Source organism: Ciconia boyciana, chromosome 1 (assembly GCF_034638445.1).
Source record: "Ciconia boyciana chromosome 1, ASM3463844v1, whole genome shotgun sequence".
NCBI classification, from domain to species: domain Eukaryota; kingdom Metazoa; phylum Chordata; class Aves; order Ciconiiformes; family Ciconiidae; genus Ciconia; species Ciconia boyciana.
The window spans coordinates 30,980,744-31,002,469 of NC_132934.1; the positions used below are offsets into that span (position 1 = coordinate 30,980,744).

At 36.0% G+C, this 21,726-nt stretch overlaps 1 protein-coding gene across 5 annotated transcripts in view; it reads left to right on the forward strand.

Moving 5' to 3' along the window:
* The window catches only part of DOCK4 (dedicator of cytokinesis 4), a 258,226-nt gene that overhangs the window by 160,786 nt on the left and 75,714 nt on the right, over positions 1-21,726 (forward strand). For all 5 annotated transcript variants that reach the window (XM_072861831.1, XM_072861800.1, XM_072861812.1 and 2 more), the window contains 10 exons: positions 977-1,101; positions 2,637-2,799; positions 4,385-4,491; positions 5,178-5,334; positions 11,162-11,259; positions 11,365-11,448; positions 11,556-11,656; positions 12,386-12,467; positions 13,527-13,697; positions 15,172-15,364. In XM_072861831.1, coding sequence (XP_072717932.1) covers positions 977-1,101; positions 2,637-2,799; positions 4,385-4,491; positions 5,178-5,334; positions 11,162-11,259; positions 11,365-11,448; positions 11,556-11,656; positions 12,386-12,467; positions 13,527-13,697; positions 15,172-15,364 — 1,281 coding nt within the window. The remainder of the gene's footprint in view (positions 1-976; positions 1,102-2,636; positions 2,800-4,384; positions 4,492-5,177; positions 5,335-11,161; positions 11,260-11,364; positions 11,449-11,555; positions 11,657-12,385; positions 12,468-13,526; positions 13,698-15,171; positions 15,365-21,726) is intronic.

Genomic DNA, 21,726 nt, shown 5'->3' on the forward strand with positions numbered 1-21,726 from the left:
CATGCCACTCTAGTCACCACCAGTACTGTTCCTCCCCCTACCCCCCCCCCCCCCCCGCAACTGCCAAACAATCTTTCTTCCTTTCATCAACTATAAACTTTGTGGTTTGTGTCAATTGAAACGAAAATAAAATTACCATTGATCTCATCCAGAAGATCTGGTTACAATCTGACAGATTACTTAGCATGTTAATGTATGAACATGCGAAGAATTTCAATTTAAACATGCTAGCAGTATTTAATAACTTGTACATACTGTGTCACACTTAAGAAGTGCCTGTATTGGATTTGTAGTTTGAATGTGTTGCTGAAGATTTAATTTCTCAGAAGCCTTTCCAACAAGCAAAAAATAAGCTAACTAAGCTAACTTTTTGCTAGAAAACTTCGGAACACCCTGTCAATGTAAAATATGTTGAGATCTGTTAGATCAGAAAGACAGATTTGAATGCTAGCAATCTGGGAAGCCTGCCCTTCTGATGGAAAGAACACCAACCTCTTGTTTTTTGCTTCTTCAGAGTAACAGTTTCTTTTGAGATTAAGTGTAAAAAAGTTGTAATCAGTTTTTCAAGGAGACATTAAACAGAGAAATTTAAAGATTACAAATGAAAGAAAATACATTAATATTACCTTCGATTAAAAGAGGAATTAAATGAGGTGAAGCAAGACACCAGCTTCAGTATAGCTGGAGATGCTACTGTAAAGACCAAAAATGGCTAACAGATGACTAAAAGCCCCTAAAATTTGTTTAGTATGGCAGATAATCTCTTGGGCTTTTACAGGGATGAAACTTTGTTGGTTTTCTTGGTTTATGAAAACAAATGTTATTATTTAAAATCTGAAAATACTGATAAATTGTGGGTGTGATACTACCCTTCGTTTGGAAGAGAAGATGAAAGTCTACTAAAGTACTAAAAGCAAAAAGTAAGGAAGTTCAACTGACTTTTGCACACTTTGTGTTTGGTTTGGCTTTTTTGTAGGTGAAATGAGGAATGATTTATATATCACTGTAGAAAGAGGAGAATTTGAGAAAGGAGGGAAAAGTGTGGCCAGAAATGTGGAAGTGACAATGCATGTCGTGGACAGCAGTGGTCAGATTTTAAAGGTATCTTTGCTGTATGTTTTTCCTTGCTGTAGTTAATTTTTGATACACTTTTTCAGATGTAAATCGTCTGTGGCATTGTTTGAAGGGTACAAAATTGCTTTGGAAAGGTCATGTTTATCTTTTGCTATCTTTAGATATTCAAAGTATTTCCACTTTGCTTAAAACCTTTATAAAATGCATGTTTGTTTTATTTCTGTGATCAGTTATGTGATTCAGATAAACACGTATAATTGCCAATCAAATAACTAATGATTCCATTAAGATGCTGGAAAATGTTTAAGACAGATCAAGTTTTGGAGAATTTTTTATTTCATAATAATTCTTTCTAATAGGTATGCATTTCCTCATGTTACACAGAACACGTCTCAATCATTTTCAATTTTTTGTCTGATTTTGATAAATCAGAGATCCTTTGCAAAATTTACTACCATGTATCAATAAAACAATAAATTAATGTTCCTCTTTTCTTCAGATTTGATTGCATGCTGCTTGTGATAGTTTACAAACAAGCACTGTTTTATATTTTTATTATTAATAGATGACTGTTTCTCAGATTTTTTTCTGTACCAAAAGATTTCTGTTCACCTTCAACCTTTTCCAAACATATTTAGCATCTTTTTTTTTTTTTTCCTTTTATTTGAAAGTACTTTTTTCACATGTTCTGCATGATATTGAGGGCTGTGGGGTGACAGAACAAAGAAAGGCTGACACAAATAGTCTGGTGCAAATTGTGTGTATGTGAAGTGAGATTGTGCATATAAATGCATGGCATGCAATGTATGTATGTTTTTGTATATATAAAATATGTATACACATATGTATATGTGTATATATACACATATATGTGTGTGTATATATCTTTTTTATATATAATAACCTTTAAAAAATAAAGGATATTGAGAGGCAAAGGTGATCCCTTATAATTACTGGGGAGAAAAGCTACAGCTTACCTTTCCCCCAGAGAATGAATAGGTATCCCCAAGTCAGGACTTAGACAAATTCATTTGCCTACATCGCTATGGAGAGGCTATCATGGGTGTTGCAAAGGCAACCAACATTTTGCTTCTTCCTAATCAGGGAACCCAGATTTCTTTTTTTTATCATGCTGGGACATATCACTGATAACAGCAGGGTTAGAGGCTTATTTCAGAGGACTAAAGATCTTAAGCCTGGGCTGTTCTTGTCTCAGTTAAATTCTCGTTTGTTGCTTGGGCATAACATGGGATGGACCATGCTGTGTCATGGGACTCCACATCATGTCTGTTGTTTAAGCCTTCCTAATCACCCAGTTCCCCCTATATAATACTTTGATTCTCATCAGTGTGGATGATTCTTACCATTTTTTCTAAGCAGCAAATGTTAATGAAGTGCTACTATTTTTGTGGGTTTAAAGATATTGAGCATTATACCACATGTGGCATTTATGATATGAATGTAAATATTAAATAGTCTTCCTTGTAAGAACAGTCCTTGATGACACCTTATCAGTGAACTAATCTGCCTTTAATCTCTAATCACTACTTTTTCTTCATTAGGATTTTATCTCATTCGGCTCTGGAGAGCCACCAGCCAGCGAGTACCATTCCTTTGTGCTTTATCATAACAATGGTCCCAGATGGGCCGAGCTGCTGAAACTTCCTATTCCTGTGGATAAATTCAGAGGAGCACACATCCGCTGTGAATTCCGGCACTGTTCCAGTAAGCGCTGTTCACGACTTCTGCTAGTTCTCTCTGTTACAGCTGCAGTCAGCACATGAGTTTCCATAATACCTCAGGAAACAGAGAGCTGCATGAACTTTCTCTGTAATGCTTTCATGACACGGCTTCTCAGGCTTGCAGCTCTACTTGGTGGAACTCAGTGCTTTGGTAAAGCCTAAATACCAGGAGAAACCAGTCTAGTTTTATTAAATAGAAATAGACAACATTGCAACTGCAAATGTAAGCAGAATTTCAGGTAAACTCAAAATGCAAATTTAGAATTTACCTGGTGAATTATCCAAAATTATACCTGTTCCTTAGTACATGTTTAGCAATCCAACCAATGGGAAACATACATAGATATATCATGGTCAATTAACATCACTTTTGTATCACCTTTTTTTTTTTTACTTATAAAATAAAATTCCAAAATTCTTTAAACATTCTGAACAATTTTAGAGATGATTTTGAGGTAAATATTGAGGTCTGGGTCCACGTTCTGCATACCAAGGTATGCGAGACAGGTTTCATAGCTATGGTGCTGACTGCTGTGAAGCCAGTAGAGAAAGGTGGATAAAATCGTACGTCTTTTAAACTGCTGCTGTTGTTTGGCTCTTTTTGGTGATGTAGATATAGCAAGATTTCACTACTTAGATTGCCTTGGTGGAAAGTGGCACATACAGTAAGTTATAGTATATTTAGATTTTGAGTACAGAAACTTCAAAATGCAAGGAACAGGTAATATAGGAAGAAATTTGCTTTGATTTCTTTTTAAGATTTCTTTTATAAGCTATGATGTAATAAAGGAAAAACGTCAGTGGTATGTTTCAAACAGATGATACTTTTCTGTACAATCTTTCCCATGCAGTACAAGTTGGATATTTTTGTTATGATTGCCTACACCATCCCAACTGTGCTAAATTGTCGTATATATACACATTTGATGAAAAATTGGTTGATTTTCAAGCGTTCAGCATCTGCACTCATTGGCTTCAGTAAAATCTGTGCCATCTCAGTGTTTTGTAGTCTGCTTTATATTTAGGTGATAGATGAGTTTTGGAATTTTAGCTTAGGCATTCAAGTTTGAAAATGTTATCTGCTGTCTAACATTCATGTAAGGAACAGTGATATCTTCAGTCATATCTATAGAGGCAGATGCCTTATTTGAAAATAGAAGTGCAGTGTAGCCTGAGCTGACCTAAAATGGAGACCAGTAGGTAGAAGCTACTATAGAGGATAATTGTCACAAAAAAACCCCCTTTTCTCTTCATGTTGGACTGGCTAGGTCACATTCATTTGGGTTTCCTGGCATTCTGTATATTGCTAAGACTGCATATTTGGTAGCTTCCATTATTTGTTGTTAATAAATACTAAATCATTCCAGAATACTGCTTTCTGATTTACAGTGAGATAAAAGAAACCATTACAGGAGATAATGTGCAAATCTGAAAAGAAATTTAAGATAACATTAGTCTGACTAGCTGCAAATAGCTTCCAGTATACTTTCTTATGTTGTATTATATCCATTTATTTTGTCTAAAATGTATAATATTAACTTTAAGTGCTATTTACATATGTATTTCAGCGAAAGAAAAGGGTGAGAAGAAGTTGTTTGGGTTTTCTTTCGTGCCCCTGATGCAGGAAAATGGGAGGACTCTGCCAGATGGCACCCATGAACTCATTGTACACAAGGTAATTTGAATTAGTAATCATTAGCTGTAATGATTCTTCTGGAACACACTTTAAATGCCCAGAAACAATAGGTTGAGAAAGTCTGTGTTCATTACCAAATGAGTGATAATCTTGTCACCATTAAAATATCCATTGCTGATTGTTTAATATTAAGCTTCCTGTTACAAACTGCAATTGAATCTAGGAATGTGTTTCCGTACACTGGTTTTACAAAATCTTACTATTATATTATATTGTCTTTATAATGGATTTCACAAAGTTAAGTTCAATTAAAACACACGAAGTGAACTCTATGATATCCTCTTACTGAATTGCTGAAGTTGGAAAATCAAGCAAGCTCATTTATGCAGATCTACTCTATGTTATCATTTTTAGAGATATTTCAGTTTTGTGGAATTTTTGTTTCCACATTTAACAGTTAACTCTTTGTTCAGAGGATTTGATATGCTCCCAGATAAATTTTAGATTTTAACACCAAACTTTGTAGCTATTCATTTGACATAACCTGTGCAAATTTGTTAGACTTCAATGTCAGATGTGAAGCTATGATCCAAAAACAAAGTTACAACAGGCATAATGAAAATTCTTCAATTTCCAGCAGAGAAACAATAATAATTCATATAATTTAGGGATTTGGTCCTTTGTTTTTATGCAGTATGGTTATTTTAACTGGTTTGTTTTCACAGTGTGAAGAAAACACAAACCTTCAGGATTCTGGTCGCTACCTCAAACTCCCCTTTTCAAAGGGAATTTTTCTAGGAAACAACAGCCAAGCAGTAAAAACCACTAAAGAGTCCTTCTGGATTACATCCTTTCTCTGCTCTACTAAACTCACACAAAATGGTAGGATATGTTGATTATTTAAAACATGATGAATTCAAATGAGTGTGATAGCTAGCCTTTTCCATGCCAAGCAAGCATGGATGTACTCAGAAATAGCTTATCCATTTTACAAACTGGTTTTCTTCACAATTTTTTATGTCCAGATGGAAACCAATGCAGCATGATAAACCACTGATTTTTAAGTAGTTCAAGAATGCTTTTTAGATTAACATGATATTGGAATCAAATGCAGCACTCTTGGAATCAACTATCAAAACCCAGCTGCTTTACAAAACCTCTTAATCTGTTTGTCGTAGAGTTTTTATGAAATACTTATTTATTGTAGGCTTTAGGCTGTGGCAGTTTGGTTTTAGTTAGGCACATACTGCTTTTTTGTTGTATCACTTCTCTTCCTTAAAGCCAACAAACATATACTACTACTTAAAACAATCTTATACACTGGATATAAGAAGCAACAGATAGAAATACATGTGCTTGTGCTCTTTACCATTGCTCTGTATAAAATCCTTATGATTCTGGTTTATTTGCCATATTAACTACAGTTTGTAACTGTAACAATTTTCCACAAATTTCTAAATATTGTGTATTTGCTTGGTAATGTGTTTCTGACTATTCTTTGATATCCCCACAGTTTTATATTATTTTTTCTGAGATGTTTATCACAGTTTTAAGATCTTGCTTAGCTCTCTCTTGTGTGTGAATGACTGTGTCTTTACCCTTCTTATATGTATAATGATAAAATTGCTAATTGCTTGCAAATTCATTATAGGTGTTTAACAACAACTAGAGCAGCTTTTTAAATTTAAATAATCATCTTAATTTTCACCATTTAGTAGCAAGTGTCCAAAATAGAACTATGTGCAAATAGTAAGTGGTCTGTTTCACTGTGCACATCCATTCTGTATTCTCATAGCAATTAACTTCAAAGTAATAAAAGTTAGCCAATAAAAGATTTTCACAAAGGTTGCTAATAGGCAATCAGAGACTAAATTTGCTTCAGTTAAAGGCCTTGATTTAGGAAATCACATGAATCTACTGGTACTTACATATGCATGAAAGTGCTGCCCAGAACGTAAGTGTCTCACTGATAAATAGTTGCACTATTGTCTGGGGTTATCATACTAATTTATGTTCACAGTACAGAAGTTATTTTGTACTTAATGTAAATAGATGTGTGACATAGGGCATAAAATTTCCTTTTTTTTTTTAACCATATTCTGAGTAAGAGGGTGTAGAATATCTGAATAATATTGATCCCCTTTTCAGCTCTGAAAGAGTTAACAATTATTTCAGCAGTACTTCAGAGGGTGGAAATATTTTCAATAGACAGGCTCATATTTTCTCCAAGGATCTTCTTTGGGAAGTTCATCTTGGTGAGTTTCCAAATCCCCATTCTTTTAAACAAAAATTTGCCAAAACCTATTGCATGCTCAGAAAATGAACATAGAGCAAAGCATGTGGATATTTGGTCATGTGAGCATTACTTCAGTTATCCCTGAGAGAATGTAGCATATTTATTACAAAATACAGGAGTAAAAAATATGTGTTTTTACTTTTTTAGTTAACAATTGTATTAGTATTTTTAAAAATTGCTGATCATTTTTTAATCTGTTTTTAAGTTTGGAAATTTTTCTGAAGTTCTCAGAGATCTGCCTGTGTCTACAAACAACAATGTCCAGCCTGGAAATGTATTGAAAATTATGCTGTTGGTCTGGCCATGGGATGGGGAAGGACCCCAAACCCAGTCTTGTAAAGGGTGTGACTGACTTAGGCCACAGCTTTACTAGCTTGCTGGGAAATTTTACTCAGCTGTCATTCTCTCATTGATTGTTCCCACATGCCATCAGCTCTCATGCATATTAAAATTATGGGGACTGGGGGAAGGAGGCTGACTCCCAGTTGTTGGGATCCGTAACTTCCTTACCCTGGGTACTTTGGAGGGGTTTTTAGGACTATTTCCAAACAATTTTCAGAGACCTTCTAACCAGGGGAGTCTGTGCGTTCATCAACATATTTCGTAAGAACGCGTCCTTATCTAATCTGTCTACCAGTTAGCTTTTTCTTAGCTTGACTTTTGATCCTAGATAGTTAATCAGTTAATGTTAGCAAAAAAGTATACAAGCTTTTATATATTACATTCTTAGCTGGATAGTTACATTTCATTATCCTAAGAAACCCCAAAAGAGCGAGAGAACATAGTATTTTTCTACTGAGTAGTTATCAATACAGTCTTACTTAGTTTTTGACATATAGGAGGGATCTCTGCCTGCCAGAGACTCAGGATCCATCCAGCAAGTCAGAATATTTTAGCAAGTTGGCATCCACTCATTTCTCAGCACTGATCGGCACATCCCCAGTAAGCAGCTGTTCATCAGCAGAGCAACATGCCATACAGCACATCTATTGCAAGGCAGAGGTATAATCCATCTATCTGCATTTAAAAAAAGCCAGACTGGTGATAAATAAAACAAAAGTAACAGGAGGCAGCTTTCCAGAGTGACCCCAGTTTGGAGGGAGTGTTGGAAACCACAGAAGCAGCCTGTTGGAAGAGGAATGCAGACCGCCAGTTCTGGAATTCGGCTTTTTCCTTTTGAACTGCAGTAGTGCTACACCAGGCCAATTTCTGATGTCTCAGGATTTATAGGAGAGATATGGAAAGACCATCCCAAACCACTTCCTTATGCACATTATTCTAAACCTTTTCTTAAACCTAGCACTTTGGATTTAAATTACGGACTTTGAGAAGGGAAGTGTTTTGTTTGGTAGGAATGGTAGGTCAGGTGTATGTAGCCTATTTTTAACGTACAAACTTGATCATGAATAAGAGAAGGCATTGGAAATATTTTTCTTCTTCAGGAAAATTTATCAGCAGCATTGACTTTTTCCTTTTTCCAAAACTATGTTTTCCTAGTGGGCCTATTTTGGGGACAATTTTATATTCTCATTTCTCTTAATACATGACACATTGCTATCCCTTCCCCTGGTGATTCACATGTCAGATTTTCTATTCATGTCATTTATGCTTGGGCTATTCGCTAATGTTATCTCAGCAATGTCTTTCCTCCTTAGCGTTTTCCTTGAAATAAGTGCTTTGAAGTGAGTGTCTGACATTTGCTTTCTCTTTCTTTTTTAATCCCCCAACAAATCCCTAATATTGAGTGTCAACTATCTTCCTACCAAGTTCCTCCAGTAAACCTGTAAAGAAATCTTTTTCCTTCTGTGAACTGACAGCTTTAGCTAGTCTCGCTACTCCTCAACTTAAGTTGAGGCTTAAACAGAATGAAGTGTAGAAGTCCATTTAATTATCTAAAAGACAAATGCAGTTCACTGGATTTGTAATGCTTGTTTCTTGAAAATTCCTGACAGAAGGAATAATAAGACATATCATTTGTCCTTGATCTTTGGGATGTGTCTCTGATGCACATGTGGGACCCTTCAGCACTCTTAGTGCAACTCAAGGATCTCTTCTAATCCAAATGATTCCATACTCGCACAGGGTGAAACAAAACAAAAAAGAAATGTATAAATGCATAAAAACAATTTGTGCCCACCAAAATCAATTAAGGCAGCAAAATATTAGTGGAATAGCATGTAGGGTGTTTGCCGTTAGCACCTCTGGGGGGATTTGAATATAGGTGGAGATTTATTTGATGTTATTAAAGATAGAAATATTACTTCATTTCTTGTTGTGGGAGAGAGAAGCTTTCCAGGACCAAACTGGGAAAGAAATGACACAAAGATGGGTGTGCCTCAAATGTTACTTGAGTGTGTTGTGAGTTACAGCCTGTTGTAGAAAGCACCCAAATAGCTGCTGAACCAAGAGGAACACTTGCTTTTAGCTACTTAGTGTGATAAGTACTGAGAACATTTCAGAAGAACTGGATCCTTCTAAGACATTGCTGGACAGTGAACTGGACCCGTGGTTCACTTTAAACTGATGGAAGCATTGGATGGAGATTAAGATTTTCTACTTCAAACAGCCAGGCTTTTAGAAATTCTGAAAAGCTGGTTAGTGAAACATGGAAGAAGTAAACATGAATGTAAAGGAGCTTTGGGATTTATTCAATTCAATGGTTCAAAAATATGTGGAACTTTGTGCTCTGAATACAACTTGAAAGGAGCGCTGCAGACATGAGCGAGTCACAGGCAGAAAATGTGAGGAGTAAGCAGAGAACCTGCAACAGAAGTGAGAAAAATAACAGCAACGTGTCAGAGCTCAACAAGGGTCAGGATCAAGTGACAACTGCTGAAAAGCCAAGCCAAGTTTGCAAAACTCTTATTGTAGGATATTGAATGGTATGGGACATGGAATTCCCAGTCTCATAGCGAGGTGGTTTCTTTAGTACATATCTGAAGCTGAAAGCAATAACACATGTTCTAAGAGTAATAAATATAGTACCTACATTTAAGACAGGTGGAAGAGCAGATATGTTAACTGGGCCATCACCCTCTCATGAATTTTATGCAAGTATTTACAGGAAGTCATGCATGAAAAAATGGACATGTAGCTAAATGGAATGTACTGTTAGATGAGTTTATCAAAGACATATCATGCCAGAATAAACTTCTTAATCTGTCTTTTCAAAGTTTTTTTAATTATTATTCTTCAGAGGAAATGTAGCAGATCTAAACCATCTGGACTTCAATAACACACCACATGGGAAATAAGAAAAGATACAGATTAGAATAAGAATTTTAAAACTGGTAAATAAGGGCTAAAAGGGAACTATCAGGTTGCACTGTAATGGAAGGAATTTCCTTCCGGAGTGGAAGGAAGATACTACTAGATCTGAAGAATTAGGCCTGGGATTGATCTCTTGTTTGGAGGGGTGAAAGGGGGTACGGGTGGGAGTTGCTTCACTAAAACCCGAGTCACAAGAGAGCCTGTTAATGAAATGTGCTGCTAATATGTACTTGAAAGGGCTCATCAGTTGAGAGGGAAAAAATCAAAATCTGATACAGGCAAAGCAAGGTAACTTTGATTTAAATAGTTAATAAGAAAGAGTACTAATTAGATCAAATCTAATGGTACAAAAGGCAGGATCATACCATAGTGGAGAGTCTTGAGGATTCTGCTGTAGTGTGAGGGAGCTGAACAGCATTAAACAGGAGCAAGACCTATTTGTGTCACCAATATGATGTATTTAAAAAAAACCCAAAAACAAATTGTAGGACATATATGTCAAGTGTTTACAGCAGATATATGAGCTTGCTAATGATACAGAAAACAGTGATGTAATCTCATCTGTAATGTAGTTACCATTTTGGTCAAGAAAGCTGAAGGGGAATGAATTAAAACTGGAGGAAGTGCGAAGACACTCAAGTATGTTTTAGCTCAGAAGAATTTATTTTCCAGAAGATATTGTGTTGCTTATTAATAAAGCAAGATCTTAGAGGCATTGTGTTTGTTCTCTAAAAAGACATAGGAAGATGAGTATTTTAAATACATACAAACTAGTAATTGGGAGACTATTTCTAGCCGTCAGATGACAGCTCTGGAAGGCATCCTTCAATGGGACAAGAGACAGCAAAATAATTCATTTTCTTAAGGTGGTAGTTGACAAATATCTGAATAAGATTGCATGATATATTTGCCACAGGAGACTGATTTTAGTGACCCAGTACCATGTTCTTATGTTTCTATTGGTGGAGCAATTATGGGATGGAATGAAAATTTGTTGTTGGGCAGATAATATTATAGCAAATCTTGAGATGTTTTCTTTTGTTTTAATGAAGCCAAGTTTTGCTGAGTGGACTGTAATAGTAGAATTTAAAATCTGAAATGCTGCTTTGCTTCCAGCTTTAATCTTGCATTTTGTTTTTGCAGGAGATATGCTTGACCTTCTGAAATGGAGAACCCACCCAGACAAAATTGCAGGTTGCCTCTCAAAATTAAAAGAAATTGATGGTTCAGAAATAGTGAAGGTATATACCATTCTATCCTTTTAGATAATATGAGGGAAATAATGTATTTGTGTGTCACAAAAATACCTATTTAATAACAAACTGTCTCTTATTCTCTCCAATCAGTTTCTTCAAGATACACTAGACACTTTATTTGGGATTTTAGATGAAAACTCTCAAAAATATGGATCAAAAGTATTTGATTGTTTGGTAAGTTTAATTTTATGATGATGCTTAACACTATTTAAGAACTAACTAAAAAAAACCAAAAAAAACCAACAAAAAAAGCTTTTATTTTCTTTTTCCCTCACATTTAGGTTCACATAATAAATTTGCTGCAGGACAGCAAGTTTCACCACTTTAAGCCAGTAATGGACACTTACATTGAAAGTCATTTTGCTGGAGCACTTGCATACAGGTGAAGTCTGTACTTTTTCTATCTGATTTGAATACTGACAGTTACTGGTAAACTAAGCAGAATCAATCATTGGGTTAAATTAAATGATATCATTAGAAATAAAATGCAATGCTTATATGAATGCCCAGATTTAGGCCATTAAAAAAGAGTAAAACAACTTTAAGTTACCTGAAAGGTTACTTGCTAATGCTCTAACATTGGCTTCATTCTTAAATCTTTTTCCTCAGTGGATTTCTTTATTTGAATTACTTTGAAAAACATAGGAGCCGTATCATCACCCAGCTGCAGCTGTGTTCACTGTCTGTGTAGAGCAGTGTACTAATAAGCATCACTTACTCTGTTCTACTCTCTGTATTTATTTGCTACTTAGACTTCCATTAAAACCAGTGCAGTTTAATGAGACTGCAAAGCGATGCATGGAATAGCAGGGGTAGTCCATGCTGGCAGGGACTCTTCTGGCTTAACTGTGCTTGTGTATCCCTGTCAAAATCATTCTACTGCATATGTAACGCTGGTATTATTTCCTGTTCGTTAGAGACCTACTAGGTGGATTTTGGCAGACTGAAAACTAAGTGTAATACTGGGCCTGTGGTGATTAGCGAAATCTAGGCATATATTTTTTTATTTTGTCAGTATTTCTTATATGACAGATATTGGTTTACATTTTAAATGCAAAGTTAACCCTTCTCCCACTTCTGTGTTATAATACTTTCTGATGTGGTATTCTAGAGATCTTATAAAAGTACTGAAGTGGCATATCGATCGAGTCACTGAAGTGGAGCTACACGAGCACATACAGGAAGTACTAAAGGTAATAAAAGTCGTCGAAAGCAATTATATATTTGAATGATGTATTCATACAGTACCAACAGGTTTAACTTAGGAAATGAAGCAGAGTATGTATAAATGATGGAATGGTAGTACTAATTCTGGGGAGCTGCAGACACTTTCAGTGCAGTCAGTTTATTCATCGTTCTCCTTTGTCAATAAGTTGATCAGTGGAGCTTACTACCACTAGACTCTGGAGCTCTATGTTCCATACTGAATGAGGATATACATGATTACGAGTTAGATCTAAGAAATCAAATGTACACTGCATTGCTAGTATTAATGTCTGTCGCATAACTGAATTTAAATGGCAGACATGCATGCTGACTTAATGGTTCCAAGCAGGGAATTCTACTGAAAATGGATGGTTCTGGTTGCTCTTGTTGTCCTGTTTTGTACCATCAACAAAGCACAGTGTGGAGTCAGGATAAATTGTACAACACAATAATCCCATTTGGGACAGGTGCTACAGTCTGGAAATAAATTATCAATGTGGTACCCTTCTGTGCTTTTCTATGCTGCTGTTAACTTAGGTGTCTTGCTAATAAGAAAGGGCTGTATTTTTAATTTACATTCCAACAGTTTTGCAACTTAATTTAAGTTTTTTTTAATTATTATTATCTGGTTAACAGTTGACAGGAAAGCAACTTTCAACAGGCAGAGAAATTCTAAGAACAGCTCAAAAGTTTGAGCCTATTTTTTATACTGGCCTTGTATGTTTATGCAATACATGTTTTTGTAGTCAAAGACATGCAGGGGATGGGGCGGGAGGCAGTGTTGAGATTTTGTAGTTTTCCATTTGTTAAAAAAAACAAGTGTTCCTTGGTTTGTAGAGATTATGAAAGGCAAGGGAAGAGCATTTCTGAGTATGTGCTTTTGAAATGTTTTTAGTGTTTCAATAGAAAGATTTGCCAATATTAAATAACATGGTGTCCTGTTTCAGACCTTTGTCATTATTTGAATGATATAATCATTGTGTGTGTTTTATTTAAAGATGAGCTGGTTCATTTTTATGAGTTATCTCTGATTTTGACATTTGTAGGCACAGGAATATATCTTTAAATATATAGTTCAGTCTCGAAGGTTATTCTCTATTGCCACTGGTGGACAAAATGAGGAGGAATTTCGCTGCTGTATTCAAGAGCTTCTTATGTCAGTACGCTTCTTCCTTTCCCAAGAGAGCAAAGGAGCTAGTGCTTTATCTCAACTACAAGTAAGTTTTCAAGCATGCCTTGCTTATTGCCACTTTTCACGTCCAATATAGAAAATGTATGCATGTCCTTACCTATATTCCCGGGAAAGAAAATGTGTTTTTGCTAGAGCAAAATGGCATTTTCAGCTCATCCTTATACCTTTTGTCCTACAGTGTGAAATTTTCATAGCAGCAGCTTCTAAACGTGCTTGGCAAAGATAATCCTAAATCTAATATTTACTTTTGAATTATAATTATATTATAATTATAATAATTATATTGCTGGATACAAATAAAGTCATTTCTCTGTTTCGGGCATTTTAGAGCTTAGTTTAACCACATTGGAGCTGAAGAATTTGAACCATACAAAAGACTATCAGAATTTTCATGCTTTACAGAAAACTTTTAAGTGTTGCTGAACTGTGTGTTTTAATACTTACATCTTTATTTCAATTGAGACTACTAAAATTGACTAGTGCTAAAGCGCAGAGGCAAAACACACAGGAGACAGCTCTCTACATTAAGTGCCACAGATTTACCAACTTCTACAGCTCATAGGTATACCATCCTCTTCCCCTGTTTCTGTAACCAAAGGTGTTTTAAGACCTGTTAAGAATTATTAATTTCTTAAGGTCCATAGAAAATTGTTCTTCCAAGAAAATGGCAAATCAGAGAGAACAGAGTAGAGAGGTGGTTCTTCCATCTCATATCATGTAAGCAGGTGGAGAAAAAAGATAATAGCAAAGTGATATAAACAACCACATTTGAAATTCTTCTCCGATATCTTTAACCTCGTCTGTCATCTGTTCTGACACCAGTGTGAAGAAGGGCTGAGGTATGAGTAGCTTTTCTCAATCAGCAGGATTTGGAGAGGAAGAAGGGAATGTCAGTTCTAGCTTCCTTTCTCTGGCATTGCCCTCCTTTCTTTTCCAGTGTTTTGTTTCCATATTCATTATACTCACCAATGAATTTCTAACACTGTTTTAGGATTGTTGAATTGAACCAAGACTGCCAGTGCTGTCTCACTCCAAAATAAAAATGTTCATTATTTGAAAAATGGAAGATACGGAGGCGGTTATATTAGTTATCCTAAAACAAAGCAAACCAAACCAACTCCATTCAAATCTTTTTGTTCTGATATCAACTGGCTTCTGTTATGCTTTTAAAAATTTTGTCTCACACATAGATCATGAAGAATCTGTAAAGTATAAATATTTTTGTTCTAAGTTGAACTTTTTACTTTCACTTTTTCCTGGGAGAAATGAACAGTCATTAGATAATGCTTAAAGGAAAATAGTCCCAAGTGTAAGGCCATTAATGAATGTGAGGATATTTCTTCTGAAAATATGACCATTTTTAAAGCTACTAACTACCCTTGAAATGTAAAACCAGGCATTTTTCTACAGTTACTTAAATTTCTATAGTTATTTAATTTTTATAAATGTCAAAACTATACTGCAATATCTGACTGTCCATTTTTGCCCTTTTCCTCTAGGCTGTGTTTCTCAGCTCATTCCCATCGGTGTACTCTGAACTTCTGAAGCTCTTTGATGTAAGAGAAGTGGCAAATTTGGTTCACGATGCCCTGGGCAGCTTGCCAACAGTCATGCATGGAGATGAGTCCCTTCAAGCTGTTAAACTGCAGAGTATTGGAAAAACTGTTGAGAGTCACCTGTACACTAACCCAGGTAAGGTTACCCTGGGCTGCCTGCAGATAAGGAACTCAAATGGTGTGCTGGTACATGAGCCAGCAGGTGCTGAAGGGAGTAGTGTTGCTCAGAGCAGTGCTTGCTAAGAAACAGTTCTTGAAGCACTGCTCTGTACAAGCTGCTCATTTACAAGAATACCGTTGATTAAATTTAGTGGTTTGTTTTTTAGAGACAAAGACTCTTAAAATATAGTTTTGTTTTGATCTACTGCTGGCAATATGTCTGTGAAGGAAGTTTGCCTTATACTTTTTAAGTAATTACAAAGGAAAAAGCTTTACTAAATTGATTTTTTTTTTCTTTTTTTCTCCTTTGGGTGCAGTTCAGCAAACAGATTGTCACTTATCCATTAATTCTTATTTGTGTAACTCTTGCTAGTTCAGCACTTTCGATCCTTCATTTCTTAATGTAGTATAAAAAGGCTACACAAATGCAAGTGATAGTTGGTGCATAAAGTATATAACAGCATAGTTATTTGGTATGGGGAAGAAAAAACTGCTGTGTGGTGGTGAGCCTGACATTCTCTTTTTCTGTTCTAAGTGAAACCTGTAGAAATGCCCAAATATTAAATTTGAAATTAATTAATTTTGAAATAAAATAATTAAATAGAAGAGATTTAAAGAATTCTAATAAGTGTTAATTTACTCAATAAAAGCCCTCTTGAGAGCTGTTTGGGTATTGGCTGATGAAGTTCAGTGGAAACAGTAACTTTTACCATCTAAGGCATTCAAGATAAACACAGTACAATAATGAAGGCTCTGCAAAAACTGCCAGGATACGCGTAAATATTTTGAGTTGCTGCAAAATACAGGAAGAGATCTTAGAACATTTTTTTTTTTTTAAATCCTTTCAGTGATTGTACTTTAAAAGTATGAGCTCAAAGAAAAGGATAAGAAATATTGGATCCTGGCTACTTTGCTTCATTCTGGTTATGAAAACACCTTACCCTTCCCTTGTGAGCCTCCATGGTGGTCCCTTCCAGGACAGTTAGCTCTCCCTACAGCTGACTGATCAGAACTTTGATACTCTGGGTAGATGATGACATATTCATGGAGCAATCTTAAGGATGCTCTAACTTACATTTTTCATTTTCCAAGCTACTTAGGGACCGGGTAGCATCATTTCCATTTTCCTCCCATTATCTTGGTTAGGTCAGCCTAAGCAGAAGATCCAAATGAATGAATGTAATTAAAGAGAGTTATTTAATGCCATGTAAGGGACTCTTGGGGACTTTCTTGGAACTGTAAATCTACTTGCAGCTGTATGACAATTTTTTTTGTTTGCTTCCTTTTGTAAAAGTGTTAGTTTTTTATTCAAATCCAGTTTCATTATTAAGAAGTTATATGAGTTGGTTTGGCTATAAAAGCAATGAAAATTACATGTTGTATTTTACATGGAGTGTGGGTTATACATTGTTATATATATACTGTTGAAAATAGAAACATCAGACATGCAGGGGTTGATTGAAGATGCCCAAGCACAGATGTTTAAGCACAATTTTAGATATATTTGATGCATCTGGTCTCTACCTGCCTCTCTAGGGAATGCAGGTTATATATTGTATTTACTGATTATGTGTGGATAGGATGTCTGAAATGCCTCTGTATTGAGGCTTTGGTATAGCTTGCTTAGAACCTTTTTCTATTTCAGTGATTTTAAACTTCAGCTCTTCCTATAGGTAACAACTACAGAGGTGTTAAAAAGTGTCAACAGCAGTTATCTGCCTAGCTCCTGTGAAAAGTTAGTGGGTGTTGAGGCCTTACTTTACTTCTATTTTTCCATACTTACTTCTGCATCTTTGTAGTACACTACATTGGGTGTCTAAAAAGAAACAGATGACAGTTTTCCTGCTGTTAAAGACTAGCAGTATTTTTTTTTCCTCGTGGCCTTTCTTCCAGTCTCCTGATATTTTGGGTGTAACTCTTTGGACACATCCCTGTTGATACTTGTAGAATGGCCAAATTGATGACCTACATATGCCTGTACCCAGCAGATTTTCTGCGTTTGTAATTTCCGATACATCAGTAGTCTAGCACTCTTGATTGTTGTCTTTTATGCATTAAATATTATTATAGCTTGCTTTGGGGAAGAGTTAAATCTGTTTTGCTGGAAAGAGTTAAGACCACTAACAGAGAAACACATCTTGAACCATGTCCTTCATGACATGGTTAAACAGGAATTAGCAGAACACCAATATTTTTTTTTTCTCTAAGGGCACTACTTTGAGCTTGCAAATTCAATAGCTATGAAAACGCGAGGTGTATAAGTGGAACGTCTGGGTTTCTTCCTCCACAGAGGATGAGTTTTCTTGGAATCACCACTGATCAAACATGTCAATTACCAGAAGAGAGATTACGTTAGTAGGTAAAGTCCTAAAAAAAGAAAATCCTGTATTGATAAAGCCTGTATCTTAGCCCAGTTACAATCTGTGGTGCAGCTCTTTAGCACATGGAGAATGTTCTTACAAGGCAATAAACTCTGTGTATTCCCAAAATATGAAGATTTGGACCTCTGCGCAAGAGTAGCTGGGTAGGACTTGTCCTTTTAGTGAAGCAAACTGTTCAAAACAAATAGAGGAGGGATTTAATTTTCTGACCATTTACACTATAGATATCATATGGTATATAACATCTGTATATGATCTATATATTATGAAGCTAGGAAAAATCCTGAGTTGATGTTTTAAAGACATCTTCATGTGTTCATTTTGTTTATTTCATATGTAAAGTTTTATTTATTGATTTTATATATAACTTATTCCTTATCTGTTTTTTATTGTTCTCATTTTACACTGAAACCCACTATTAATAGGTTAGAAAAGTGATAATTATCTATTTGTTTTCTTTCTGAGATTGACAGCTTCTCTCAGTCTGTCTTTGTGAATGAGTTCCTCTAAGAATTGCATCCTGTATATCACAGGAGAATGTACATGTAGGAAACTCTTATGTTTCAATAGTCATTCAGAGATGAATATCTGACACAATCAGTGAGAATAATTTAATATCTTTGAACTGTGTCACAGAAAAGATGTTGTTACATGTAAGACTTCCTATGGGAATGAAAAAAAGTTCTTAGCAAGTTCAGGAAAAGACACCATTAACTGATAAGGAGGTTTAGTTCTAGAAGCTAGGTATTATGATTTCCTTCTTATTCCATCATTTTGTCAAGACTCAAAACTCTTTAATGAGACTTGTAACATATCTCAGTAATCACTGCAAGCTAATTGATTGCTATAAAAATGCAAAAAGCCTATCATTATTGAAATTGTTGATACAAATCCTGAATTAAATTTAGTTAAAATGCATTAAACTTACATATTAGCTTAGATTTGAAAAAAAAAAGTAATTTTTTTCAAAACGTAAAGGTTTTACACATTGCTCCATAGTACTGCTTTCAAGTACTCCAGGATCTTTTTCAGGTTAATTAGTATTTCTTAATTTGTCTTCCACAGCAATATACTATTCTTTGGAGTTGTTTGTGTATGTGTGCTTCTATACATACCTGTGGGGGGATGTATGTATGTATATTGCATACAAAAGTTCAGCCTTTATTAGTCCCTCTGTAGAAGAGAGCAGAAAATATTTTGCAAAAGCTTTGCAAATGATGCTTCACATCTGTGGCTCTTTTCTAGGCCAAGGGAGGACTTTCTAAGCCATACCTGCGTTTTCCTTCTGTACTACAGGCAATTTTTTTCTTTCAGCTGAAAACAGTTCCTCACAGAAGTTTTGAAACTGACTGTTCTGAGAGCCGTGACATGTCCATGCAGTCACAGAGCAGGCATATATGTTTGGTTTTGGAATTGAAGTGATAACTGTTTGTTTGTCTTAAGCATTTTCTTCTCCTACCGCCCTCAAGTCCAGTGGTTCTTCCAAACAAGGAGGCGTAAACTGAATAGGTCCAAGTAAAACTATCAAAACAAAGAGCAACTTCTTTGCTTCTCACTGTTCAAGGAGAATGCTGTTTGTTTGTTTAAAATGTTCAGTTACACTAATTCTTTTTCCAAGTAGGCTGAAGTTTTGATGATCTGTTCAGATATAGTATTTGAAATGAGATATCATCTTTCTGAAATTAATCTTTAAAATACAGTAGTATAAAGAAAGTTTTGTACTTTCTTTAATGTCTGTGACATGTCTTTATGTCACAGAAAGAAATGTCTGTGCAGGTGCTTTACCACTAACTGAAAAGCAAGGGGGAAAGTTTTGCTGTGGGTTAAATATTAAACGTTAATGCAGCTTGCATAGTAAAGTCACAAGGATTGCCCAGAGTAGTGTCTCTTTCTAATTATGCCAAGCATGTACTCAAAAAGGTCTATGTCATGATTTTTTTCCTCTCTTTCTGTATAATATTTTTAAAGTGCAAGTATTAGCATTTTAAACAGTCAGCTAATTTGGCTTCCTGCACAGAAGAAAAATTAGGACAGTGACTGATGGCTAAGGGTTCTGATTATTGCACCATTCCTTGTGCTCATTAATTTTCCTATATACAGTGGCTGACATTGCAGCTGACAATTTTTAAGAAAAAGAGTAACCTGAGACAAATGTTGTACACTGCGTTCTCCAAACTGTCTCCCATAGTGCTTGTTTTGGCTCAGAGGTGAATATGCCAGCTTTCCTCTTCTGTAATACCACTACATCTCTCCACCTAAACAGGTCAAGACAGAGAGGTATTTAGATTATGGGTTTACGAGGAATATATCTAAAGCTGTGTTATAAGGAGTGGTTAATTCAGTAACTGGCACTGTTCTCTCCCATCTGTAGTTGCAAGTCATTGTAAGATGCTTTTTGCTAATCTATTTGGTCTTGGGAAGACAAAGTTCCAGATTATTTTATGGAGCTTTTGCAAAAATGAAATACTTGAAACAGTTGAATGAGGATGCTCAGTTTTGCCTGAGATGCTTCAGGCCATATCACGTGTAAGAGTTGACTATTTACAAGTCAAGTGTTGCTACACCTAGATTCTTGGTCTTCAAAATGGGGTTCATAATGCTGCACTTACATGAAGGCAGTACACAGAGTATGGGACACCTCAGAAGAGGTACCAAATCCTCTGTGTGCTCATCAGGAAGCTGCCTAGAGTTAACCAGGAAGAAACACCTTGGCACAGGGCTGCTCCTGTTTTCTCCTCACCTTCTGGGCTGAGGGATTTGAGTTGCAGCTGCAAGAGAGGACCTGCTGTCCTCAGAGGACCTATGGCCCAAAGGTTAAGGCTCATACCAGTAATGTGTGAAAGAGCTACTATAACTGTTCTGTGACAGTTGTGGAGTTGAGGAGTTATTTGAGCATTTGCCTGGGGATGGAAGACCAGGTTCAGTGCTCTGTAAGCCTGGATTCAGCTTCCTATCACCTGCCTGCCAGGAGAGTACCCCAACCACAGAGCCACAGGCTGGCTTACACAGTGAACCCTTCATCTCTTCTCTTGAACATGGGTTACCAGGTAGTCAAGAATTCAATACGTGTAAGGCCTAACGGAAAGCAGGGAAAAGGAGCCGTCCGCTGTAACCTAGAGGTTAGATCTTTTTTATAGGAATGGAGAGTCCTGCTTTTTCACTTCAGCTGAAGGCATTAGCTCTATTTTTTCATCTATCAGGAATCAATAAGCATATTTAGTGGTGGGGATCAGAAGCTGGCACTTGCCTAACCGCAGGTCTGCACATCAGCCATCTTCCTGCTCGCTTTCCTTTTGACCCTGTAGGTCTTGCAGTGGATGGGTCAGTGGCAGCTGTGCACACTCGACATCTCAGACTACCTGGAGCAATACTTTGCTGAGCTTCTGGTTTTTTAGGTAGACAAAAAGAAAATGCCTTGTTGGTTTGGTTGAGATGCTTGTGCCCAGCCACAGTGCCACAGGCTGATACAAACTCTCAGGCCAGTCCTGAAGAAAACCTACTTGCAGAAGTAGTTGCAGTACTTGCACTTGCAGAAGTAAGCGGTCACTGGAGAGAGGCTATTTGTTTCCCAGTTTTGGGTTCCAGTACCACTGGTTTTAGATTGATGGCCTTTTGCCTATCACCATACAGTCTTTGTTTATATTTTTCTTCAGTAGGAAGATATAGCGGAACACCTGAATAACTAATAAGCATTAAACACCCATTTAAAAAGAGCAGGCGAGCTTTTTTTTGAAAACAAGGATATACTTAACTAGTGTGTACAAATCAACTTGTCCTTATGATTTGTCTTGTGTTATACAGATAACTAGACAATGAAAACAAGAGAATAATAGAGGAAAACAAGATTAGTGCTGTATTTCAGTGAATGAAAGAAGCATTCAACAAATAAAATCTCAGAATAAATCTTTCTTTTTCTCCCTCCTGGAAAAAATAGAGGAAATATTTGAGGGGAAAAAAG